The 26651-nt window shown below is 43.4% G+C and overlaps 3 protein-coding genes across 3 annotated transcripts; 1 reads left to right on the forward strand and 2 right to left on the reverse strand.

Annotated features, from left to right (window-relative positions):
• Positions 1 to 4439: 4439 nt before the first annotated feature.
• On the reverse strand, positions 4440 to 5411 carry LOC149408214 (uncharacterized). Its single transcript, XM_089624459.1, has 2 exons — positions 5301 to 5411; positions 4440 to 5222 (listed from the first exon to the last, which is right to left on the reverse strand). The coding sequence occupies exons 1-2, from the start codon at positions 5409 to 5411 to the stop codon at positions 4440 to 4442; spliced, it is 894 nt and encodes a 297-aa protein (XP_089480585.1).
• Positions 5412 to 11083: 5672 nt separating this feature from the next.
• Positions 11084 to 12209, forward strand: LOC149408215 (uncharacterized). The gene is made up of 2 exons (XM_089629093.1): positions 11084 to 11348; positions 11423 to 12209. The coding sequence occupies exon 2, from the start codon at positions 11675 to 11677 to the stop codon at positions 12179 to 12181; it is 507 nt and encodes a 168-aa protein (XP_089485219.1). The 5' UTR covers positions 11084 to 11348; positions 11423 to 11674; the 3' UTR covers positions 12182 to 12209.
• Positions 12210 to 17507: 5298 nt separating this feature from the next.
• Positions 17508 to 19766, reverse strand: LOC149408216 (uncharacterized). The gene is made up of 3 exons (XM_089624466.1): positions 19185 to 19766; positions 18689 to 18767; positions 17508 to 18103 (listed from the first exon to the last, which is right to left on the reverse strand). The coding sequence occupies exons 1-3, from the start codon at positions 19764 to 19766 to the stop codon at positions 17508 to 17510; spliced, it is 1257 nt and encodes a 418-aa protein (XP_089480592.1).
• Positions 19767 to 26651: the final 6885 nt, after the last annotated feature.

Genomic DNA, 26651 nt, shown 5'->3' on the forward strand with positions numbered 1-26651 from the left:
GCGGATATTGAGGATAGTTCCTCGGCTGGTTGCTTGATATTTGGGGCGTGCTTTTGGCATTGGTCACAATTCCGTGAGTGTTGCTCACAATCGGCGATCATGGTTGGCCAAAAATACCCTTGATTTTTTATTTTAACAGCTAGGGCTCTTCCGGCCGCGTGGTTCTCGTATTCTCCTTCGTGTATTACGGAAAGGATGCGTTTGGACTCCTCTTTTCCTATGCATCGTAAGTATATTCCGGAGAAACTTCTTTTAAAAAGCACTCCGTCTATTATGGAGAATCTTGCGCTTTGGCTAATTAGCTTTCGGCGCAATTGCTTATCTGTCGGGGTATGGCCTTCGGAGATATATCTGATTATATCCCTTCTCCAGTCCCCCTATTCTATTATTACCATTATGCTTCAGTTTTTGGTAGTGATAGAAGATTGTTTTATTGATTCGACCGGTATGATTCGGCTTATTGTAGGATCTGACGTTGAAGATAAAGCAGCGAGGGCGTCAGCTGTGGTGTTTTCTCCTCTAGGGATGCGGGTTAATTCGAATTTTTTGAATTGATTTGTCATTTCTTTTACTAATTGTGCGTATGCCTCCATACGCTCGTCTCTTGTTTCGAACTCTCCGCTGATTTGATTCGCAACGAGTTGCGAGTCGCAAAAAGCGGATACGAATTTTGCTCCCACAGCCTTTGCTAGGCGTAATCCTGCGATTAGTGTCTCGTACTCGGCTTCGTTGTTTGAGGCGGTGAAATCCAGGCGGAAGGATTGTTCAATCACTTCTCCATGTGGCGATACCAGATGTATCCCAATCCCAGCCCCTTGTTTTGTGGAGGAGCCATCGACTTTGAGGGTCCAATTTCCGACGTTTGCCGTGATCTCGCTTTCATTTGCGGGGAGCTCGACAAGGATTTCGGCTAGGACTTGTGACTTCGCACATGTTCTAATGCGATATTCGATATCATACTCACTTAACTCGACGGTCCATTTGGTTAATCTTCCTCATTGATTGGGGCTGTAGAGAAACGATCGTAAAGGTTGAGTGGTCATTACTACTATCGAGTGGGATTGGAAGTATGGTCGTAGCTTTCGGGCTGCTGTGACGACGGCCAGAGCTAATTTTTCCATTGCCGGATATCTTGTTTCTGCGTCAACGAGTGACCTACTTATGTAAAACACAGGTCTTTGGTCTCCTCGTTCTTCTCTGACGAGTACTCCGCTGACCGCGGTGTGTGATACGGCGACATATAAGTAGAGCGGTTCCCCTACTTCTGGCTTGGCTAAGATTGGAGGTTCGGCTAAGTACTATTTTAGTTGTTCGAATGTTTCTTCGCACTTTTCTGTCCATTCGAACTTCCTGTTTCCTCTTAGGAGTTTATAAAATGGTAGACATTTATCGGTCGATTGAGAGATAAATCGACTCAGGGCTGCCACGCGTCCTGTTAGTCTCTGGATTTCCCTTTTGTTTTTGGGGAAGGTAAATTTCGGAGTGCTTGTATTTGGTCCGGGTTGGCTTCAATCCCTCTCTGAGTTACCATGTATCCGAGGAATTTCTCAGAAGATATCCCGAAGGTACATTTTGATGGATTTAGCTTCATCTGGTAACTGTTCAGGACCTTGAAACATTCTTCTAAATGTGAGACGTGGTCTGTCTCTCGTAATGATTTTACTAACATGTCGTCGATGTAAACCTCCATCGTTGTTCCTATTTTGTCGGCGAACATTTTGTTCACTTATCGTTGATACGTGGCCCGTGCGTTTTTGAGCCCGAAGGGCATCACCTTATAGCAATAGATACCTTTGTCGGTTGTGAAAGCGGTCTTTTCCTGATCATTGGGATGCATCGGGATTTGATTGTACCCTGAGAACGCATCCATAAATGACAAGATTTTATGGCCGGCGGTGGCTTCCACCAAGCGTTCTATATGTGGTAGTGGAAAGTTGTCTTTAGGACAGGCTTTATTAAGATCGGTATAGTCGACACATACGCGCCATTTACCGTTCTTTTTCTTGACGACGACGGTATTGGCGAGCCAATCGTGGTATTTTACTTCGCGTATTAAACCGGATTTTAAGAGGCGCTCTACTTCTTCGTTCACCACTTTAGCCCTCTCTGGGCCGAGTTTCCTACGCTGTTGTTTTACGGGCTTAAAACTGGGGTCGACGTTGAGTTGGTGTGCGGCGATTTCGAGGTCTATACCTGGCATGTTCTCTGTCGTCCACGCAAACGTCTTTTTGTTCTTCTTCAGAAACGTTATTAGTAGGGATGTGCACGGATCAGTCCGGTCCTAAACCGGTCAAAAAATCGGACCGGACCGGATCAAACGGTCTATGAAAATTGGAACCAAACCGAACCGTACAAGAAAAAAAACCGGACCGGACCAAACCGTTTAAACCGGTTCGGTTCGGTCCGGTTTTGGTTTAAACCGTTCGTATACAAATCTTCTGCAATATATCCCGTGAAGTTCTAAGTTTATGAAATAAGAAAAAAAATCTCTTATTGGAATCGTATAGACAATAATACATTATTATTATTATAAAAATACCAAACATCATTTTTAATTTTCATTTACATACAAAACTCCCAAAACTGAGACTTGAGAAATACCCAGACATCTTAGTTAAAAAAAAAAAAAAACAAACCCCAGAGATGAGTAATACCCAAATAACAGCAACCCAAGAACGGAGATGTCGAGTCTCTGAAATCTGTAGCGTGCGGGAACAACAATGGATAGATGGCATGCAATTTTGGAGTCGTCCGTTCGGATTCGTCGGAGAAGAGTGGCGCCTGATTGTATGTCAATAAATGTGGGATTTTTTTGTTCAAATGAGATTTGGATAAGGATTTGTTGTTGTTGTTTTTCTTCTTCTTTGGAATTCAATGGCCGGTCACAAGTCACAACTCTCAAAGTTTCTTTTTCTTCTTTCTTCTCCTTTTTTTCATGAGTCAGAAAAGCTTCTTATCTTTGGTAACGTGTGTTGGGTAACTTGGGTTTTGTTGGGTTATGTGTTGGGTTACGTGTTGGGATAATAATGTATTGGGAAAATAACATATTTATACCCTGTGTTTTAGTGTAATGTCGAGTTTAACCCTCGGTTTTCAAAAATGTCGAGTTCATACCCTCTGTTTAACAAAAATGTCGAAATTATATCATCTGTTTAACTAAAATGACGAAATTATACCCTGAAATAGACAACAGTGTCACGAATATTCTTTTTATTGACTTTTCATTGACGTTGACTATAATATTTATATATAAACACCAATTATCTTTATTCATTCACGCCATATATGTAATTTATTTAAAAACTAAAAAATAAACAACAGTCTCTTAATCGTGAAGAACACAGAAAGATGCAAAGGGGTAAACATCGATAGTTGATAGTCATCAAAATCGCATATTCGAACAGAGAATCCAGGATTTAGAGTTACAATTCGAACACGGAATGAAGTCATTTCTTATGAGGTATGAATTTTATTATTTAATTTCAATTTAAGGCTATTTTTATTTCAAAATTGAGAATTTGGAAGTTAGGGCACTGATTTAGATTTGACTTGGTTTTTCTTATATAAGAGTTAATATCAATGAAATGGAGATTTGTGACGCTGTTATTCATTTCAGTGTATAATTTTGTCATTTTTGTTAAACAGATGGTATGAACTCGACATTATTGAAAACCGAGGGTTAAACTCGACATTTCACTAAAACACAGGGTATAAATATGTTATTTTCCCTAATGTATTTAATAAATCATAATTAATGTGGTGAGGAAACCGATAAAGTGGGAACCGACTACAAAGATAATAAGTGGAAAACGAAAATTAAATGAAAAAAGAGGGAAATGATTCAAATTTCAAACGAATAACAGTGCAAAAAATAAATATATATATATATAGGAATCCGGTCCGGTCCGGTTTGGACCGTTGTTTAAGAAAAAAAACCGAACCGGACCGTTTATAATGGATAAACCGGACCGGACCGGATCGGATAAAAAAAACCGTTTTAAACCGGACCGACGGTCTAAAAACCACTGATCCGGTCCGGTTAACGGGTTTTACGGTTTTTTTGTGCCGCCTTAGTTATTAGTTCTCGGCGTATATTTCCTTTCAACTTGGCCCCGATGCCTATGCATCTCTCGGGGTCAGTTCCGTCGATCTGAATCTGTGTTATTGACTCCGTATTAGGCTCGTCTTTTTCCTCTAAATTTTCCATCAGAGGTGGATGGATGATCTCGTTTCCGATGGCCATTAATTGCTATTGGCCTTCATTGGTTTCTTTGCTAGGTGGACCTTCCGAATTGTTTTCTTTTGCTGATGCTTTTCGATGATTTTTTTATGATTATTCATATAACAAATTCGGGATGCTTCCTGGCTCTCTCTGATTTCTTGTATCCCGTTGGGAGTCGGAAATCGTACGCACAGGTGGTAGGTTGACGGTACCGCCCTCATCTCATGTATCCAAGGTCTTCCGAGGATAACGTTGAACGGGGATGGGTAGTCGAGAACGGTAAATTCGACATCCGGTTTACGTCTCCAGCCCGTACGGGGAGTTCAATGATTCCTAGAGAGGGTGTTACTTCCCCATTGAACCCAGATAGCTGGTTGGGTTTGTGCTCAATTTCAGGCTCCTCGATGTTTATTTTATCCAAAGTGGTTTTGAATATAACATCTACAGAGCTTCCTCCATCAACCAAGATTCTAGCTACTACGCAGTTACCCACTTCGAGTTCGATGATCAAAGCGTCGTCATGGGGCCCATATAGCCTTTTGGTATCGTCTACATTGAATGAGATCCTGGTATCTTCTACCTTTTGGCACTCAGATGACCTCGGTGTGCCTTTAAGTTGACGTTGGCGTGCCTTAATTGAGTTTACGCTATCCCTGCAAAACTTTGAACCTCCCTTGATATAGTCGATCCGGGGTTTTTCTTGGGGAACGTCGTTATCGTCCTCCTTTGCCCTTCCCCTTTTCGGGGAGGGATTTCCTCGGGTTCTGTTATTGTTAAATTCCTTCTTCTGGGGCAGTGGTCCCAGGTTGACATTTTTCAGCTCTCCATTTTTATATTTCTCAATAAGTACCTTTCGGGCTACGACGCAATCCAGAGTGTCGTGTCCGTAATTTTTGTGGAAGTCGCAGTATTTTTTCTTGTCACGCGGCCTTTTCGGGGTGCCTCCTTCGGAAACTCCCTCGTCGTTTATGTTAAAGGCATGTTTTGGGATATTTGAAGGCTTCCTCCATTCATTGTTTCAGGAAGATCTCATTCCAGGTGTTCTGGCCATGGCCGGAACAGGTGTCATAGAAGGGACCTTCCTTGGATTATGTTTCTTTGACAGGAGGGCCATTTCTTCCTCAGCTTTCGCGTAGTTCGAGGCGCGATGAATTGCATCCTCGATGGTGGGCGGCCTGTTTACGGTCATTTCCTCTCGGAATCTGGACTCGTGCCACAGTTAGTTTTTGAGAGCGTTCAGAGCCGATTCTCCCTCCACGGAATGGATTTTTGACATGACGGTCTTAAACCTTGTCATAAAGCTTTTCAGGGTTTCGTCTCTGGCTTGTTGGGTGTTCCATATGTCTGCCATGGTCGCCTCATCTTCTACTAGCATCGAGTAGTGTTTGATGAACGCGGCCGACAGCTGTTGAAAAGAACTTATCGATCGTTCTTCGAGACGTGAAAACCAATCCAAGGAGCTTCTTGTCAGGTTCTCGGCGAATAACTGGCAAAACCCTGCTTCTCGCTCGTTATCTCGCAGACATGCTCGCCCCATCGCGATGCGAAAGGCCATCACATATGTTTTCGGGTTGGAAGTACTAGAGTACTTGGGGAGCCTTATCTTTCCGGTGTCCCCAACTCTGACTTGGGTAATACATGGAGCAAAAGGGGTTCGCCCAGTATCTGCCACCAGTCGATCGATCTCGGGGGCCGAGCTCGTGGCATAGTGCATTCGAGAGTCTACAGCCCGGAACTTCTCCTCCACCATCTGACGTAAGGCATCGAACGCGGGGTGATCATCCCTCGGGATTTCTATGGCGAACTGTTCTCCCCCAGTTCAGATTTCTCCTCTCTGAGGGCTTCTTTCTTCCGGACGAACTATCGGCTCGAAATAGTTCGGTTCCTCAGGAGCTCCTTCCTCTCGGGGGAGGTTGATAACTTGAGGAACATATCCGGAGGAGGGCCTCCCGGAGGCGGGGGCGGTAGGTCGCCTTGAGTCGATCGAGCTCGCCAAACACTGGCCTCGACCTGTCCATCGAACTGGCCAATTCCGGCCGTATTGCTACGACCGGCCGTGTCGGGCGACATGTGGATCCCGGAGAAGCTTAGTCGCCTCCCGGATGGGGCGAACCTTCGTCCGTTTGCGGTAGGCGGACCGGTCGAACTCAGCAGAATAGCTCGCTCAGCGTCGAGCTGCTCTTGAAGTGAAGATTGCGGAGCTGTCAAGCTATCAACCTGGGATCGGGTTGATCTCTGGAATTCGGCAGTGGTTTCAATGAGTTTCAGCAGAAGATTGCGCAGCTGTCAAGCTAATACGAATTTGAATATATAAAGAACAAAAGGAAATTCCTTTTTATTGATTATTGGACGTAAACCTTACAAGAATAGGAAATTGTTTGAGAATAAGCAGGAAAACTCCAAATGAGTAGAAAAATATAGCGCAATCTCTCCAGAAATTCAGTAGTCCCAAAATGAAAATGGCGTGAGCTTTTATAGCTAGCTCGATGATCCTCCTGTTTCTTCAGATCGATACACGTGTACGAGCAGAACCGGTCTTCACTCCTCTAGTCTCGCATACATCCACACCTTTAGGCGATTTGACCGTTTCTTAGGTGATCCATCGTTCAAATTACTTGGCGGGACCGTCTAGGAACATTTATGGGCCTGGGTCGAGTTGGGGTTCGTCCTTTGATGAAGTACTTCTAGCTATTGTCTTGGGCCGATCTCGCCTGCGCCTAGGGTTTTTAGGCCGAACTGGGCTCTGGGCCGAACTAATGATTACCTTGAGTCCCTTTTAGGCCGAACTTGCCTTAGGCTTAGTTGGTCCAATTCGCCCGATGGAAGGGAGAGATATCAACTCCCACATACTCTTCACTAAAAATCAGAGCAGACAAGTTGAGGTCTTCACTGACGCTGATTGGGGAGGAAACTCAGACGACCGAAGATCTACCTCGGCCTATTGCATGTTCATTTGGGGAAATCTTGTGACATGGAGAACAAAGAAGCAGCATGTGGTCTCTAGAAGCAGTGCTGAATCAGAATTTAGAGCTATGGCTCAAGGATTATGCGAGGTGATGTGGTTGAGAGGCATCCTGGAAGAATTGAAGATTGAGTTCGAAGCCCCTATGCAGCTGTTTTGTGACAACAAATCAGCAATCAGCATTGCACACAATCCAGTCCAGCATGACCGAACTAAGCACGTGGAGATTGATCATCATTTCATCAAGGAGAAGTTAGAGAGAGGAGAAATCTGCATACCATGTGTTCCAACAACGGAACAACTCGCAGATGTTCTTACCAAGGACTTTATCGCCAAAAGTTTGAAGAACTCATTAGCAAGTTGGGCATGATAGATATCTTTGCACCAACTTGATGGGGAGTGTTAGTCGTAGAGAATCAAGTTATTCTGTAGATAATTAGCTGCGTCTAATTTAGGAATTAGTTTTAATTATATTATTAGATTTTATTTTGTTTTAACTGTAGCAGATTTTATTGCTTTATTTTAGGAAGTAGTTAACCTAATTGTATTCTATATATTGCCGATTAATGAAAGCAGGGAAATCATCTTCCGCTCAATACTTTTCTCATATGTACCATCAGCCTTCTTGACGAAAAGAAGTCGTGCGCCCCATGGTGAATGACTTGGTCGAATAAATCCTTTATCCAACAACTCTTGGAGTTGCTTCTTGAGCTCTTTCAGTTATGTAGGAGCCATACGGTATAGGGTTTTCGATATTGGTGCAGTACCCGGAATAAGCTCAATGTTGAATTTGACTTCACGCTGGGGAGGTAGACCTTGTAGATCCTCCGGAAAGACTTCAAGAAAATTTTTTACAACGGCGATGTCCTGAGGTTGTAGCTTGGTTGTTCGATCGAGGACGGTGATTGTTCATCCACCAGATTTGGGTTTTTGCCTCCTTAGAAATCAAGGATTCAGAGGTACGAGCCTATAGTACAGATCCCAAACAATCGCGTTGTTGCTAGAGAGGGTCAATGCTCAACCCCAGCCAAATCTTGTACCCCCGGTGGCAAATCAAGGTGAAAACCCTCCTCCAGCTCCAGAAACTACGCCAGAGGTACTAAACTTCCAAATCCCAGATGTTGTGCCTCCGGTTGGAGAACCGATATACGAAAAGTTCCACAAGCAGAAACCTCCAACTTTCGATGGGAGTACCGACCCATCGATTGCTGAACTTTGGGTAAAGAAGATCCAACAAATCTTCAAGTATATGCAACTCGCAGATGGTGAAAAAATCGCTTGCGCAGTGAACCAGTTCGAGAAAGAAGCATGGAGTTGGTGGGAGGTTGTTGTGATGACAGAGGATGTCGAAGCCATGACTTGGAATCACTTTCTGAATCTTTTCTACGGAAAGTACTTGAGTGAAGCCAATCTATCTGGAAAAGTGAAGGAGTTCATGAACTTGCACCAGGGAACCCTAACAGTGGCTGAGTAAACCAACAAGTTTGACGAGCTCGCTAGGTTTGCTCCTGCCCTAGTGCTGACCGATGCAGCTCGTAAAATGAAGTTTATGCATGTCCTTAACTTGGAAATGGTTCGTCAGGTGGATAGCAGTGACATAGGGCCGCAAACTTACACAAATGTCGTGCAAAGAGCCTTGCGTATTGATGGATCGTAGTGGAAAGAAACAAGTTTTTCTCCCACTCGAGTTCTTAACGTTGAGCTTTGGTTCTAGTTTTGGGCTCGGCCTAAGGGATTTGGGTTAGTAAATGCTTTCTTAGCATAACTAATCTTGAGTTCATGTTTAGTCGCTACTTGTTCTCTCTCTTGATCACTGTTTCATGTGGGAATCGTGTTCTTGTTTTCTATGATTCTCTTAAGTGAGAACGTATGTTTTGCGTGTGACGGATATGAGTTCTGTGTGCCTTGTTCAGTTTCTCTGTGATGAGAATTTGTAGATTAGTATTTATGCGAGTGCAGAACTAATGGTGTTCAACGCTCCATCTTATTCCTCAGATATTTTCAGCTATCGTCGTAACAATTAGGCGTTAGAAAGGGAATGAGCTAGCGAATCAGGAGTCCAAGTAAGTGGGAATAAAGTCAACTACTTACCAAGGGAATCACATGTTTATGTGCATTTTACTGTGTTAGTAAGCAAGATTAGTTGAAGCCCATGAATTTGACAAACTAATCAAGATTAAGGCTTCGGCTACTATTATTGAAAATGTAGCTTCGGGTTGGTCCCGTTAAGTTCAAGCGTAACCCGCTAACAACCCAAGCCGTCTCTTATTTGATTAGTTAATCTTTCCTTGACTTACTAATTTTAGATTTACCCGATAGACGGGTTTACGGGAAAAGCAGGGACAGATGTTCTCAGATTCCAGCTGAGATATCTATTCTAGGGACTACAAGGGTCACACCTTGATTTCTCTTTCAAAATACTATGAAGAGCATATTAAACAATATTTAATCGAGTTCTACTCGAAACGATGCTCTTCCCGTTGTAGTTTAGGGTTGTACTCTGATTCCATCGGGTACCAAACATTTAAAAAGAACAGATGTCGATGGTACCAGCAAGTCTGAAGACTTGTGTTTTTGTCAGAGAAACTTGACGGGCGCAGTGTTGTAATTGGTAACTAGCCGGCGTGCCGGGCACGTCTGAGCTTTCAGGGAGCTCCTAAGCGCCCATATGATTGGAGATGGTACCATTAGAGGATCCTAGACGAAGTTTAAAACTTGGAGCCACCCTCGTGATTAAATTGCTCGGGTCTGAGGGTTGGCTACTTGTCATTCTGAGGGTCGTTGCAGTGAGTGGTTGGATGACCTAAAGATCAGAATGTCAAGTTCACATGTAGTAAGTGTGCACACGCTTGCATATCATATGATAGAAATCATATGTCTTTCATGCATATTTTATGTGTTATGTGCACGTCACATGTCATCTAGTCGCTTTTATTACTAGATATACTCCCACTTGCTGAGTCTTTTGACTCATAGTTTATGACCATTGGTAATGTAGGCAAAGGAAAGGCTTTACTCGGGTAGAAGGAGGAGATCTAGTCCAGGCTTGCGTCGCTCGACCTGTGGCAATGAGATTTATTGTTTAAACGCGGAAAAAGAGAGTTTTGTTATGTAACTAGTAAACTTGTATTCTAGTTACTTGTTTTGTGTCCGTGTTTGTATATACGTTATATGTAAGATATGTATAAACAAACAAGTTTGTTTTGTTCTGTATATAGTCACTATAAGACTTGTGTGTGAATGAAAAACGAAAAAAAAAATTCCCCGAAAATTCTGTTACTTATTATATGTCTTATAGCTATTTAATTTATTTCCGCTTACTATATACAAATGCTATGTTCATTGAAGTATGCTGGAGGAAAGAGATGTGAGCACGTCGCGGCTCACGTGCGAGCTAGAGCTCGGGGGTCGTGACAGAGGCGGTGAAGTGTCTTGGAAGGGATTTACCGAAGCTCGATTTGTGAAAGCCAAACTCTATCATGTCCCATCCTCTGGTGAGTTCGCCTTGTCGAGCTGAGCTTTCTAACCTAACTTCCAATTCTTACTTATATTTTTTTATATATGCAGACGACCTTTCAACCGACGACGAGATGAATGATCAAGGCGTCGACTACGTTGCCCAGAAGAAGGCCGCCAAGGCGGCAAAGAAAGCTGAGCGGGATGCTGAGGTCGCCTCTAAATCGGCGGAGAAGGAGTCCGCCTCCAGGTGTGGAGCGACATCTTCTGACGGGTTTCAGGAGCTGATGATCGTCGCCCCGCCCAAGTTGATGCTGGTGGAAATGGATCCGCCAACCGTCGAGGTTCCAAAGGCCTCGACCGAGCAAACCAGCCGTCCCGTGGTTCCGACCATGGCGGCGAAGAGGAAGGGGGACGATACCTCTTCCCAGATGAGCTCGGAGGAAAAAGGGAAGGGCGTGATGAGCTCGTCCCTTTTCTTCTCCACAACGGCGTCCCCCGTCTCATCAGCCCGTTCCTGGGCAAGGGGCCCCGGCGAAGCTGTGCAAGCTGGGGTTCAACGGGAACGATGACCGCCCGATCTGCGAGGATCCCGCGGCGGCGGCCTGCCTGTTCCGGCAATTCAACTTCCCGGAATACCGGCTCCCTACTGTCACCAAACTCCATGGAGCGAACTTGTTCCGGACCGTCAGCGGGGCTAGCGCTCGGGTAAGTGAAGCTAGAACTCTGTGCATTGTCGTCTTTTCCTTTTTACTCCTTCTAATCCTAATTTACTTTGGCAGTACCTCGCCGAGCTGAACAAGGGCTTCCTTGGCTACGAGGTTCTCGTGGAAAGCAGCCTCGTCATGGCCCAGGAGGCGAAGGCCAAGATGAAGGCTTCGGAGTTCGAGCTGGAGAAGTGCCGGGGGTCCATTGGATAGATGGACCACTTGGTGGCCGAGGCGAACGAGCATCGTCTTCGCCAAAACGAGCTGAAGAGTTAGCTCGACGCATTCGAGAAATCTCACGCCGAGCTGAAGAAGGAGTTCGATCTCATGAAGGGTTCCCACAAGAAGATGGCCGCCGAGCTGGAAAAGACCAAGGCTGAGCTGGGAAAATCGCGGGCGAACAACCTCTTCCTTTACAGGGCGAGGAAGTCCGCCAAGGATGATGGCATCAGGTCCGATAGGAAAGCAGTCGCCCTGAAATATAGGGGCGTACTAACCACTTACCGCCAATTCGTGGCGGCCGGGAAGAAGAGGGCGCTTGTCCAGCGTCATTTCGACCAGGCCAAGGTGGCGGCGGGCATCCTCCAGGAAGTCATCGACAAGGAGATCGAAGACGCTCCTTCTGACCTAAAAGAGGCCGAGGAAGATTTGGTGACGTTCCAAGCCGAGCCGGATGCCGTCCCTCTGCTTGCTCTTTCCGGAGTTGAGGAGCTCGTCTTTACTCCCTATTCGGAGCGATCTCCTCCGGACCTCGTCATGACCGACAAAGGCGAGGTCCCCGACCAGTTCGGTGTCGATGTTGGGGAACTCGGAGGTCATGCTAGAGCGAATTAGCAAGGAAGGGGAGACGGCGAAGGCCGGGGAGACGGCGAAGGCCGGGGAGTCCTCATCGAAGCCTTCTGCATGAGCTCGCCCTCGGCTGGGTCGAGCTTTAGTTATTTCAGTTTTTGTCAAGTTTTTGTTAAGTTGCTCGTGTGTTTGGCTTTTGGATTATTTGGGCCCCCTGTTTTGGGCATTTGTGTTGAACAAGATTTTGTTTTTATCATTTTTGTTTTGGAACATATAATTATTTGATAATGCTATGTTTTCACTTTATTTGAATTGTGTGCTTTAGGATTAATAATTACTTTATTCGTAACTATTTACCCTTTGCAAATATTTCGTTGCTTACGCGTTCGAATGGGCGTGCTCTTTGCAACTTGTTCGTATGATGTGTTCGGTTATCATAAGTCGAACCCCTGATATATCGGGATTGCATATATATGGCATGCTTCCGAATGATGCCTATACTTTATTAAGCTCTCGAACCGAGACTTCAAACCCTTCTTTGTTCATAAGTCGGGTTTAAAGTGGTTTATCGTACACCGTGTTAGAACAACGCTTAGGTAATTTCATTCACTGGTGTGAGTCGTGTTGGGGAATCGAGCGCGTATCAGACACGAACAATAGCTCTGATACGACTCGTTTGAGATGATTCCACCATATAACCATATTAATGCGGAAAAATAATTAATTACGCTGATCATAAGCTAATTAAATTATGGTTATAATTAACAAGATCTAGTTATGTTTAATTAATTTAATTCACGAGAGCATATTTATCAAGCAACCGATTTGAACGAAAAACGAATACTTACATTGATTTTCGGTTCAGCTACAGAACGCTCCTAAACAAATCGCGTACTCCTTGCATCGTCTTGATGAAGGACTCGAGGATGACACCTTAGTCTTTCGAAACGTAATCTCTTAGACTAATAAGAAAGATGAATGGACACAGTATTTATCTCACTAGATCACGAAACTAAGTGTTTCGAGATCTCGCTCTTATTTTACTAAGAATGGAAACGAATTTCCGAGGGGATGGAGAGGCAGATGCACGGCCAAGGGAGGCTAGGATGCACGAAATTTTCACAAAATAATTTCTTATTTTTGCCTTCTCATGAACCCATATTTATAGTAGTAAAAGGAGATATTCATGGAATCTTCCATAATATTTTATTTCCTTTTATTGTGTTCACACTAGTGGATTAAATCTAGGCCATTGGATCTTAACAAGTGAATCCTACTCTTTCTCTCATCCATCAGATCAATATCTATGAGATATTATTCTCTATTTAAATAGATAATATATTATTTAGTGAGAGAATAAAGGAGAATATATTATTTCCTTTTAAATATATTCTCATATATTCTCCTAAATACTTTCCTTTAAATAAGGAGAAAATATAGGACAATATTTTATATTATTCTCCCTCCTTTATTTAAACAACTAAAGAGAAAATATTGGTAAATACCAATATTATAAAAATCGGTTTTTAGGCACACGGCCAAGGGGATTTGCGCAACTCTCATGCCAAAATTCCCAAATCCGATTTTCATATTTTGTACAAGGCCCAATTGCTTAAAACCCAATTAATTATTTATTTACTTGGTCCAACAATAAACAAATAATTAATAATTGTTTATTTACTTGATCAAACAATAAATAAACAATTCTACCATAAATATTTATTTAATTCTGCGAATACCCGTTTTCCCGAATTAATGTTGTCAATCACAATTACAGCAAGTGAGATTAATAATGATAAACATTATTATACGAAAGTTCTTATCCGCCTTTATCAGAACCGAATCGGGGACTATGGACCTAGTAATAGAAGCTTAACAAATCCGATGAAAAAGACGAAATAGTCATTTCTCTTTTCCCATCGATTCGTCTAATCTTGGTCAAATACTCCACATTGTAAGCCAAGACTGAACTCTCCTTTATACTAGAATTATATTTACTCATCGTGACGAGTGTCCACTGATATAATCAGTTCGTGATCAAGATCCTCCAGGTTCAACCCGTGTCAAGAGAAGTCAATTTTTTCGTTATACTTCTCTTGATACATATCAGCCCTAAGCATTGTTGCTTCCCCAGCGAAAGATTCTTTCGAACGTTACTTACTTCGAAAGTGCTAGCAATCTATCAGTTCTGGAATCAACCCTTAGGTGAGAGAACATTAACCTTCTTTCAGGAAGGCTGGATTTCGTATCTGTAAATCATTTCCCACTCGAATTATGCTCTGAGAAAACTCCCAAGACATAAGCTGTGATTAGCATGAATAGCCTTTTAGCGAATGAGTCAAAGAGCTCAGTAACATAACCCAGTGTCCATGATCACTTCAGGATTTAGATCAAGTCTCACTGTGACCATCATAGTGGCCTCGGTTAGTGTGTTGTAACGGTCCTTAAACGACACATCTACAACCAAGACCTGTCCAAGTCGTACACTTACCACAAGTGTAGAATGCTCCCACATAGTGATCAGCCTTCACCTATGTATTCCACATATATGACTTTAGATATAGCTTTCCAGGCGTATATCAGTCATCGACCTCGTTTTAGCTCACCGACCGAACTCAGGTGCCCAGCACGTGACTCAGTTTAATACGGAGGCTATGGAAGATAGTTGTTATTGATTCTAATTGTTTAGAACTCAACCCACTAATCATATAATGTTAATAAAGTAATCTTATTATCGAATTTAGTAATCATTTATTCATTATCTTCAAGTGGGCAATATTCCTAACAAGTCGAACCTACCATGTCTTGGCAAATTGGTCGAATCGAACTTGTTTGGCACAAGTTTATCTCATTTATGTGAGGTGGGGGTTGAACCTCGGTACAAGGTTGCCTACGTACCCATGTTTGGGATCAAGCCATAACGTAGTTCGATTATTGTGGTTACTTTTAACAGTAGTATTTCTTAAGGTTCATTACGTTCCAATGTTTTAGTACGGGGATTCCTCCTGGCGTCTCGATCTTGTAGACTCCTGGACGTGGGATTTCCGTGACTCGATACGGTTGCTCCTAATTTTCCGGCATTTTCTTCAGCTCTGTTTTGGTATACTTTCCTTAGCACGAGGTCTCCCATGTCAAATCCTCGAGAGTTGACACCTTTGTTATAATACCGAGCGATGGATCGCCGGTATTGTTCCATGCGTATTATGTTGTCAATGGTGCCCACAAGAAGAGTTGTAGTGTGTATTTATGTACATATGATGTCATATAGTCTTACGAAGACTCTTGCTTGTAATTGCTTATTTATTAATAAAAGTTGAAACGTTCATTCAATCTTCCTTGTCTGAAGCTTTATGATAAAACATTAGTCTTTAGTCCATAAACAAACTAAACAACTTACGAAGAGACAAATGTAGATTTGCATGAACAAACTCTTCGTAGTTTGCTTAAAATGATATATTCGCAATCTAAGGGTCAAAGGACTATTGACCTCAGTATGATTGTTAGAAGAATCTATGATGTCTGGTTATGAGGCATTGAGAGTTGGAGACTCTATAGTTCTTCTAGGTATCTTCCGAAGGTACTGAATTGACCAGTGCACTTCTAGAGACAAGATAAGAACAAACCATTTAACCTCTTATGTCTCGAAGTCACTATGTATGAATTGCATCGTGCTTACCTTAATCCTGAAATGAGACGTGTCATTTCACACCTTAGTATTCTCATTTGAGAAAGTCAGAGTTCGGACTCACTATGTGATTCCGAACATGGCCTATTGGTGAAGTACTAAGTTGTGAGAATGTCATGAGTAACTTTGTGAAGTTCTCATAGATATGGAATTCATGTACAAGATTGCTGAAATGCAATGTATATCACCTCATGCTTTGTTCCTTGGAGTGTGAATAAATGAACTGGCCAGTGTCCAAATTGAGTCTTGACTTTTTTGGATGAAACAATGTGACTTGTTAGCTGCTCGTCAATACATTGTTTCTAACTTATTCACAAGCGACAAAGGAGTTGAGGAAATAACAGCTAGAAGGGTAAAATGGTAATTTTGTAAATCCCGACTAGCTGATGATATTCATGAAGGGTAAACACAGATAATATTCAGTGGATCCGCTCATCATAATTAGGTTGAATTATTGAGTAGAAAATAAATTCATTTGAACCGAGAGATTTTCAGTGTCAACTCTTTAGTGGAGTCAGTTGGCATTAAGCTAAACTTGGAAAAGGTTTGTGAACTTTTGAGTCCAAGTGTTTAGCTCAAGCTTTGTTCATTTGGGTCCATGAGGTCACTGTCACGAATCACATCGATTAGGAATAGTTAAACTGGAAGCTAAGTCAAAACAATAACGAAAATTGTCGAAAGGGTAATTTTGTCCTTTTGGACATGGCAGGAAATGAATGTCAATAAATTTTTTGACAATGTCATATGATGACATATTATATCACACGGCCATAACATGTTTATTGGGCCTTGTGAATTAATTTCATTTCATAGAATTTTACTAGAAAATTCTTAATGGGCTTTTCTTATGTTGTCATGAACAATTAAAAGAAAACCTAGAAAGCCTTTCTAGAAGGCTTTTGGCCGTCCAACCCAAGTGAATGGGAGACCAAATTTCGTGCAGCCCTTAGTGTGAAAGAGAGTTTATTTTGTGCATTAATGTATGAAGACACTTGCCAAAAGAAAAAGAAGAAACAAATTTCCTCTAGGAGAGTATGACATGGGCGGCCAAGGCAAGCAAAACAGGAAACAAATTTGCTTCTAGATGGCAAGGCTTACACGCCCAAAATGAGAAAAGGAAATAAGGATTATTTCCTCATGAATATGTGATATTCTAAAGAAGAGGAAACTACCTTATTGAAGGTAAAGCCTCTCCTATAAATATGAGTCTTATTCTTCTCATTTCATTCATTCCACATAAGTTAGAGATTGAGAGCCTCTCTTCTAGAACTTGTGGCCGCCCCTCTCCTCTCTCTCTCTAGTCAACTTCGTTTTATTGTTTTGGCACCTAGGTCCTCATTTGACCTAGAGTTTAGCTCTACGACTTCAAGACTCGTTCTTAAGTCGTAGTGTTTAAAAGTGCCCACTCACTGATTCCTTTATTTCGAGTGATTTAGTGATAGAAACTTTCGTGGTTGCTCGAGGTGCCGAGGAAAGAAAGAGAGACGTGCTGCGAGGGGAGACGAGCGTTGCAAACTTTCCAAAAGCTTCTCAAAGTTCAAGCTTCAAGAAAGGTTAGTAAACTTCTTAGCTCATAATAGTTTTTATTTATATGTACTTGCTCTTTGTCTAGGTTAGTAAAAACTATTTTACTTGTAAAAGAAAATTTTTAAAATTCCCCCGCTTACCGAAGCGTTAATTATTTTCTTAAACCCTAGATCGATTCCAACATATTAATGCTTGGTCTCTCCTTTCGTCGATTAAGTCGAGGGAGTCACATAGCATTTTTTCATTGGTCTCTTCATTTTCAATCGCATATGTGGTGCGTATTGTTCTTACTTCGTGCTCGATTGGTAAATCCGCCTCAACCCTATGAACCAAAGAATACGGCGTTTCGCCAGTGGGTCTTCGAGGACTCGAACGGTAGGCCCACAATACTCTTGGGAGCTCGTTGGCCCAGCGTCCTTTTTTGGCGGTGAGTTTTTTCTTCAAGTTATTGACGATGGTTTTATTGGTGGCAGCTTCCGCATGTCCGTTCCCTTGTGAGTATCGGGGTGTCGAGTATCGCAAGGTAATTCCTTCGGCTCTGCAAAGGCGTCTGAATTCCTTTGATATGAACTGGGATCCATTATCTGTGATTATCTCTTGTGGGGTGACATGTCGATAGATTATATTCTTCCAAATGAAGTTCTTAACGTCAACATCTTTTATTGAGACGAATGCTTCAGCTTTGACCCATTTTGAAAAATAGTCTGTCGTGATCACGATGAATTTGAACCCTCCTAGCACATTGGGCATGGGACCTACGATATCCATACACCATTTTAGGAATGGGTATAGAGCAAAGATTGAGGATAGATTTTCTCCTGGTTGTTTGATGTTCGGGGCGTTTTTTTGGCAACGTTCGCATTTCCGTGAGTGTTGCTCACAGTTTGTGATCATGGTTGGCCAAAAATATCCTTGATTTTTTATCTTGATGGCCAGAGCCCTTCCAGCTGCATGATTTCCGCATTCTCCTTCGTGGATTTCGGAAAGTATGCGTTTTGATTCTTCTTTTCCTACGCATCGTAAGTAGATTCATGTGACGTTTCTTTTGAAAAGTGCCCCATTAATGAGAGAAAATCTTGCGCATCGACTTATTAGTTTTTGGCGCAGTTGTTTGTCTGTTAGGGTGTGTCCCTCAGAGATATACTTGATTATATCCTCTCTCCAGTCCCCCTTTTCTATTATTACCATTATGTTTGTATTGTTAGTAGTGATAGAAGGTTGTTTTATCGCTTCGACCGGTATAACGTGGCTTAGCCCTGGATCTGATGTTGAAGCTAGCGCGGCTAAGGCGTCGGCGGTTGCGTTTTCCCCTCTAGGGATGCGACTCAATTCGAACTTACCGAATTGGTTCTTCATCTCTTTTACCACTTGAACGTACGCCTCCATGCGCTCGTCTCTCGTTTCGAATTCTCCGCTGAACTGGTTTGCAACGAGTTATGAATCGTAGAAAGCGGAGACGGATTTTGCTCCCACGGCTTTTGCCAAGCGCAATCCTGTGATTAGCGCTTCGTATTCTGCTTCGTTGTTCGATGCGGCAAAGTCCAGTCGAAAGGATTGTTCGATCACTTCCCGTGCGGTGATACCAGGCGTATCCCAATGCCTGCCCCTTGTCTTGTTGATGAGCAGTCGACCTTGAGTGTCCAGTTTCCGATACCGATAGTCGTCTCGCACTCATTTGTGGGGAGCTCGATAAGAAAGTTGGCTAAGACGTGATTTCGCGCAAGTTCTGATTCGATATTCTATATCACATTCCCTTAATTCCACATCCCATTTGGTCAGCCTTCATGATTGGTTAGGGCTGTGGAGAAAAGAGTGTAGTGGTTGTGTGGTCATTACGACTATTGAGTGGGACTGAAAGTATGGGCGGAGCTTTCGAGCAGCTGTGACAACGGCGAGGGCAAGTTTTACCATTGCAGGGTATCGTGTCTCGGCGTCAACAAGTGATCTACTAATGTAGAAAACTGGTTTTTGGTCTCCGTGTTCCTCTCTGACGAGTATCTCGCTTACCGTCGCGGGCGAGACGGCGACGTAAAAGTAGAGAACTTCTCCCTCCTTCAGTTTGGCCAATACTAGGGGTTCAGCTAGGTATTGTTTTAATTGTTTAAAAGCGCCTTCGCACTTTTTGGTCCATTCGAATTTCTTGTTTCCTTTTAGCAATTTGTAAAAAGGTAAACATTTATCGATCGATCGAGATATGAATCGGCTTAATGTTGCGATGCGGCCTTTAATCTTTGCTTCTATCCCTCTTTGGGTTACCATGTATCCGAGGAACTTTCCTGAGGATACTCCAAAGGTACACTTAGAGGGGTTTAATTTCATTCGGTATTTGTTTAGGATTTCGAAACATTCCTCCAAATGTGTGACATGATCCGAATCGCGTAGAGACTTTACCAGCATGTCGTCGATGTAAACCTCCATGGTTTCTCCTATTTTTTCGACGAACATTTCGTTCACCAACCGTTGATATGTGGCTCCGGCGTTTTTGATCCGAATGGCATGACTTTAAAACAGTAAATGCCTTTGTTGGTCGTGAATGCAGTTTTCTCTTGATCGTTTGGATACATAAGGATTTGGTTATACACTGAGAATCCATCCATGAAGGACAAGATCTTGTGACCGGCCGTTGCTTCGACTAAGCGTTCGATGTGGGGTAAGGGAAAGCTGTCTTTCGGACATGCTTTGTTCAGATCGGTGTAGTCGACGCACACACGCCATTTCCCGTTATCCTTTTTAACTACGACCGTATTGGCTAGCCAGTCGGGGTACTTCACTTCTCGGATTAGCCCTGCCTTTAATAACCGTTCCACTTCTTCGTTGATCACTTTGGCTCTCTCTGGGCCAAGTTTTCTTTGTTTCTGTTTTACGGGCTTGTGGCCAGGGTCTACATTAAGTTGATGTGACGCGATATTGATATCGATTCCTGGCATGTCCTCCGTGGCCTATGCAAAGGTTTTCTTGTTCTTTTTCAGGAAAGCGATCAGCTCTCGGCGGATGCTCCCTTTTAATTCGGCCCATATGTCTACGCATCGTTTAGGATTGGTTCCATCAATTTGAACCTGTGTTACCATTTCTGCGCATGGTTCGTCATTTTCTTCTAATTTTCCTTCCTTTGATATCGGGTCTGCTGTTACGCTTCCGATAGTCATTAATTGCTATTGACTTTTGTCGGTCTCGTTGTCAAAGGGTTCTTCAGGTTTACTTTCTTCTGACTTGATCTTTTCGGTGATCATCTTGTGATTGCTCATGTAGCAGATTCGGGAAGCCTCTTGGCTTCCCCTGATTTCTTGGATTCTGTTGGGGGTCGGGAAGCGTACGCATAGGTGGTATGTAGAAGGTACTGCCTTCATTCTGGTAATCCATGGTCTCCCAAGGATTATGTTGAATGGAGAGGGGCAGTCGAGTACGGTGAATTCAACCATGCGATTTACGTCCCCGGCTTGTACGGGGAGTTCGATGACACCTAGGGATGGGGTGGTTTCGCCGTTGAATCCGGATAGCTAGTTGGGTCTGCGCTCGATGTCGGCTTCTTTGATATTCATCTTGTCCAAGGCGGTTTTGAATATGACGTCTACCGAACTTTCGTCGTCGATTAATATCTAGCTACTATGCAATTACCCACTTCTAGCTCAATGATTAGAGCGTCGTCATGGGGTCCATGCAGTCTTCGGGCGTCGCTCTCGCTAAACGAGACTGTGGAGTCAACTTTTTCTCGAGATCCGGGGGACCTTGGTGCGCCTTTAAGTTGGCGGTGATAGGCTTTTATCGAGTTGATACTTTCTTTGCAAAACTTTGAACCTCCCATGATGTAGTCGATTCTTGGTTTTGCCTGGGGTGCGTTATTGTCGTCTTCCTTGGATCTCCCTCTTTTTGGAGAGGGATTTCCTCGTGGCTTAGCGTTGTTATATTCTTTTTTCTGGGGTGGCGGGCCCAGATCGATGTTTTCAATTCTCCGTTCTTGTATTTTTCAATTAGAACCTTTCTAGCTACGACACAATCCAGAGTGTCGTGTTCGTAGCTCTTGTGGAAGTCGCAGTATTTCTTTTTATCATGGGGCCATTTAGAGCTGCCCTTTTCTGAGGCGCCCTCATCATTTACGTTATAAGTATGGTTCGGAGCGCCTTGTGGCTTCCTTCATTCGTTGCTTTGTAATGGTCTTGTGCCTTGTGGTTTTGTAATGGCTGGATGGAGTGTCGTCGATGGGATTCTTTTTGGGTTATGTTTCTTTGACAAGAAGGTTCTTTCTTCTTCGGCCTTCGCGTAGTTCGAAGCGCGATGAATCGCATCTTCGATGGTGGGAGGCCTGTTTACCGCCATTTCCTCTCGAAACCTGGATTCGTTCCAGAGTCCGCTCTTAAGGGTGTTTAGGTCCGATTCGGCCTCGACACAAGGGATTTTAGACATGACAGTTTTGAATCTTGTCATGAAATTCTTTAGGGTTTCGTCTCGAGTTTGTTGGGTGTTCCATAGATCAGCCATGGTCGCTTCATCCTCTACTAGCATAGATTAATGTTTCAAAAAGGCGGTCGAGAGTTGTTGAAATGAGCTAATCGATCCTTCCTCGAGATGGGAGAACCAATCTAAGGCAGTTCCTGACAGGTTTTTGGCAAACAACTGAGAGTACCCGACCTCTTTTTCATCATCTCTCATGTATGCTTGACCCATCGCAATGCGGAAGGCCGTCATGTGAGATTTTGGGTTATAAGTTTCGGAATACTTGGGAAGTCTAACCTTCCCAGCATCTCCACTTCTAACCCGGGTGATATTCTGGGCGAAAGGAGTTCGTCCAGTGTCTGCTACAAGGCAATCGATCTCGGGAGCCGAGCTCGTGGCGTAGTGCATTCGGGAGTCCACAGCTTAGAACTTCGCAGATCACGATATGCCAGGGACTCGTAGTCGGACTTCCATTGTAAGTTTAGATCAACTCCATTACACTACAACAAATAGAGTCATTACCGACGATTTTTTTCGTCGGTAATAACATCTTAGTCGTCGCTAAATCTATTTAGCGACGATTATTATCGTTGCTAAATGTCCGTGCCTAAATATATTTAGCGACGAAATAGTCGTCGCTACATATTTACCGACGACATTAGCGACGATAATGTCGTCTCGAAATGTATAAACCAAGACATTTTTTTAATTTTGTGAAATATATTTAGCGACGATTTAGTCGTCGCCAATTCGCGCGTGAAAATTTCCCGCGCGAATTAGCGACGGAATAGTCGTCGCTAATAACTTCACTCATTACAAGAATTAGAGACGACTTTTCCGTCGCTAATTATTAATTTTTTTCGTTTATGAAATTCTAAAATGAAAAATCAAATAGAAACCAAATTATAGTATCGAAATCAACTTATATATAAAATCCAGTTACGATTTCGATAAACGAGAAATATGTAAAAATACATGTAAATAATAATCTTCTATACACAAAATATCTAATAAAAGACTAGCTGCGGCCTTTGGGTCGTCGTCCTTTTTTTCCTGGGCCTCGACGTGAAATGCTCTGCTGGCGTTGATACTCTGCAAGGCTCGGCGGAATAATGTGCTCATCAGCTGACTGACTCGGACCGCCACGGTGGGAAGTCTGACTACCGTCAGGAGTCATCTGCTGGCCGCTCGTCGGAGTGTGGACGCCGGTCGTCGGAGTCTGCTGGATGTGGGTCGACGGAGCCTGCTGCAAACTCTGCGGAAATTTTGGCATAAACGAGCTCAGGTTGAGGCCGGGCACCTGATTCTGTATTGCCTCGGCGAACGAGGCGAGGGTCGACGTGAAAACCTCCTGCGTCCGACAGTAGACTTCGGCGATTTCAGCCGCCATTCGTGCTCCTTATGGCACCAAGCATCTGACGCCGGTCAAGTGATCACTCCGCGAACCCATAATATCGCGGATCGCCTACTGCTCTAGGACGGAAATATCAACGTTCGCTCCTTATTGCTCAGCCTCCGCTCGCAACGTGTTGAACCTATCGACCAGTCGATCCTGATATAATTAACTAGTTCGTTTATATTAATCGAAAAATAAGACAAAATAAATGTAAACTTACATAACGAGCGGAGGCTTCAGCAGTCAGCCATTCGGACTTGTCGGACTGATGTCGGCGCTTGTAGTTCGCAAACAAGCTCTCGCTGTTTACAAAATTTCAAGTGTTAGATAGCTTTAACGATTTGATGTATCATATAAACATAAAACTTACGTTCTACATGCGGTGGGTCAAGAATCCAATCGTCCCCTGTCGACTCTTCGTGCAATTCACCTTGTTCTTCGCTTGTATGGCATGTAATATAAGTAAACATACACGTAAATAACAAATCGTATAGTAAAAGAGTAAACAAATATTTAACGTAAATGATTTGATTACCTTAAACTCATCGCTCGTATATCATTGTATAAACGTCTCCCATTCGGTGTCGAGCTTAACGGTCCTCGGTTTCATCGACCGCGCCACCTGTATGGGCCATGGGTTCCATTTATTGGAACTCTGTTTCTATTTATTTTTGTTTCGAATTGGTCAGGTGCTCTTTTACCTTGGAAAATCATACAATTACCTCATGGTGAGAGAATGCTTGGCTGATAAATAAAATAACTCACTTCTTGGTCTTCGACCCCCTCAGTCACTACGAACGCTCCCTCCCGATCATGCTCTTGCAGTCAATGTCGAACCATGACCGCAAGGTATGCCTCCAATCGTGAAGACGGGTCTTCGCGTCTAAAATGATTGCCGCATCGACAATCGCCTTCTTCCCGGTTGTGTCACCATTGACTCGAATATCGTACTTGTCTCGAATCGCTTCTCGGATCTCAGCCTCCTTCGCCGGCTCCACGTTCGCATGCGTCCACCTTGGGACCGTAGGCGAGATCTTGTCTCGGACGACCAACCCGAGCGTGTTCGCGAACGTCGCGAGATCCGGATCCATCTTTCGCTCCGGCTGCAAGAAAGGCTGAAACTCCTCGTTATAAATAACGACTTCCTTCACCCCGGGGCGCCGTGCACGCTCAGATCAAATCCCGAGCGTCGTCCCACGCACGGCCGATTCGATCTCCTCGTCTTCTTCTTTGCCGCCATCGCGTACGAGCGCCGACTCGCAATAATTCGGGAGACGCGCTAAGTTGTCATCCCCGCCTCCGGTGCCTCAAGCTCCTGTAGCCGTAGCCATCTGAAATTCAAAACAAACTTTATTTAGTTATGCATTCGTAATAATTTAAATATGTTAATTTAGTAGTTAAATGAAAAACGTTATATATTATCAATCATCGTCGTCTGACAAATCATCTTCTTCCATCAAATCATCGTCGTCGGCTTCTTCGTCATCGATGAACTCTTCTTCTTCAATATATTCCAAGTTCAGTCCTTCATTGCTCATGGGCTCTAGTATCGCAGACTGATGACGCGTCGACAGTGAATCCAAATCTGACGGTTCCACCGACAGCTAAACTGAAGACGAAGATTGACCAAGAATGAGGTCAATATCAGGAAGATCCCACACATTTCGATGATTACACTCTTCGACGATTCGCCAATCAGGACCATTCAAGTTATCTTCCAAGTAGAAAACTTGTTTTGCTTGAGTTGCCAAAATAAATGTCTCGTCTTTGTACCATTCTTTTGCCACATACACGCTTGTCAAGTTGTTGTCGTTGCGTGTCCTTTTCCTCGGATCTTGGTCACCGAACCAACGACATTGAAATAAGACGACACGACAATCGTTCTGATAAGTCAAGACAATGACGTTTTCTACTTGACCGTAGAAGTCGTGACCTCCTTCACTTGGTACACATACCCCGCTATTCTGAATCGTTCTTCTGCTATCACGTTGACAGGAGATAAATTTAACTCCATTCACTACACAACACGGATACGTCTGTGGTACAAAATGTGGTCCCAATGCTAATGCGTATAATTAGGAGGATACGGGTAATCCGTCATGGCTCATGCGAAACACCTACATATAACCATTAACGAGTCGGTTAGTGTCGAATACCTACATACGGAGTTTAATCATATTCTCATTTCGTACCTTGTACAGTTTGCTCTTCCTCATCGGGTGTAACAACGGCAAGAATCGACGATGGTCGCAGTAAACAATCTTGTTTCGAGCCTTGAAAGACGGTGTGTCGTTGTTACACGTCGGACAAGCAAGGTACCCTTGACCACTCCATCCCGACAAACTGCTTCTCGCTGGAAAATCATTCACCGTCCATAGCAGTACGGAAAACAACCTGAATAGCTCACTGGTCGAACCATCTCTCAACACAACAGCGGTTTCCCACAATTCCTTCAGCTCATCAATAATTGGTTGTAAAAAAATGTCCATGTCTTTTCCTGGCGCACTACGACCTGGTATAAGCAATGTTAACATCAAGTATGATGTTTTCATGCACAACCACGGCGGTAAATTATATACAGTCAAGACTACCGGCCACATACTGTACGATAAACTCATGTCACCAAATGGGTTGAAACCATCGGCGGCAAGTCCAAGTCGGACGTTCCTCGGTTCTGCCGCAAACATGGGATATTTTCGGTCGATCTCCTTCCACGTTGCTCCATCATCAGGATGCCGCAGTACACAATCCTCCTTAATGCGTTCATTCTCGTGTCACTGCATCTCTAGAGCTGTGTGCCGACTCGCGTACAATCGCTTAAGCCGATCTTTCAGTGGAAAGTAGCACAACACCTTATGCGCTACTTTTTTCACCGTCTTTCTTCAACCACCGGCTCTCATTACAAACTGGACACTCGTCTAGATTGGCGTTGTCCTTCCAAAACAACGCGCAATCGTGTTTGCAGACGTGAATCGACTCGTAACCCATACCAAATCGACGCAATTTCGCATTTGCTTCATAGTGTAACTCTGGAATCGTGTTGCCGATCGGATGAGACTTTTTCAGTACTTTTAGAAGCTGATCAAACGACTTATTCGTTCCCTTGTTCATCACTTTCAAATGCATCAACATGACAACAAAGGAGAGTGACGAATACTCCGTACAACCCGGCCATAATTCTGTGTTCAGGTCGCTGAAAAGGTCATCGAACTGTCCACTCTGGTATTCTGCATTCGGGTTAATACTGTCATCGTCATCGTCTACGTCGTTGCGATCTAAGATATCGTGTACAACATCAAACATCCCACCTCCTCTTCCGTAATCCGTCTGATACTGCATTACGTCATCTTCTTCCTCCCCGTGAAAGATCCACCTCGTGTAATTCCTCTTAAATCCTCTGATAAAGAGATGACTCTCTATATCAGGAAATTTTTGCATCAACACGTTGTTACACCTCTTGCATGGACACTTAACTC

Source organism: Urtica dioica, chromosome 1 (assembly GCF_054948205.1).
Source record: "Urtica dioica subsp. dioica isolate 48M chromosome 1, U.dioica_male_clone48M_v1_H2, whole genome shotgun sequence".
NCBI classification, from domain to species: Eukaryota; Viridiplantae; Streptophyta; class Magnoliopsida; order Rosales; family Urticaceae; genus Urtica; species Urtica dioica.

Bases quoted from the DNA above. Each gene is read 5' to 3' on its own strand.
- LOC149408214 (XM_089624459.1), bottom strand. From the start codon at position 5,411: ATGACCGTAAACAGGCCGCCCACCATCGAGGATGCAATTCATCGCGCC. The intron at 5,223-5,300 runs GTCCCTTCTATG...GAATGGAGGAAG, and splicing joins AGAAACATAATCCAAGGAAG to CCTTCAAATATCCCAAAACA.
- LOC149408215 (XM_089629093.1), top strand. From the start codon at position 11,675: ATGAAGGGTTCCCACAAGAAGATGGCCGCCGAGCTGGAAAAGACCAAG.
- LOC149408216 (XM_089624466.1), bottom strand. From the start codon at position 19,766: ATGGAGGTTTACATCGACGACATGCTGGTAAAGTCTCTACGCGATTCG. The intron at 18,768-19,184 runs GTAATGACCACA...GTTGCAAACCAG, and splicing joins TTCAGTCCCACTCAATAGTC to TTCAGCGGAGAATTCGAAAC. The intron at 18,104-18,688 runs GTAAGTTCGAAT...TGGATATCGTAG, and splicing joins AGAGATGAAGAACCAATTCG to GTCCCATGCCCAATGTGCTA.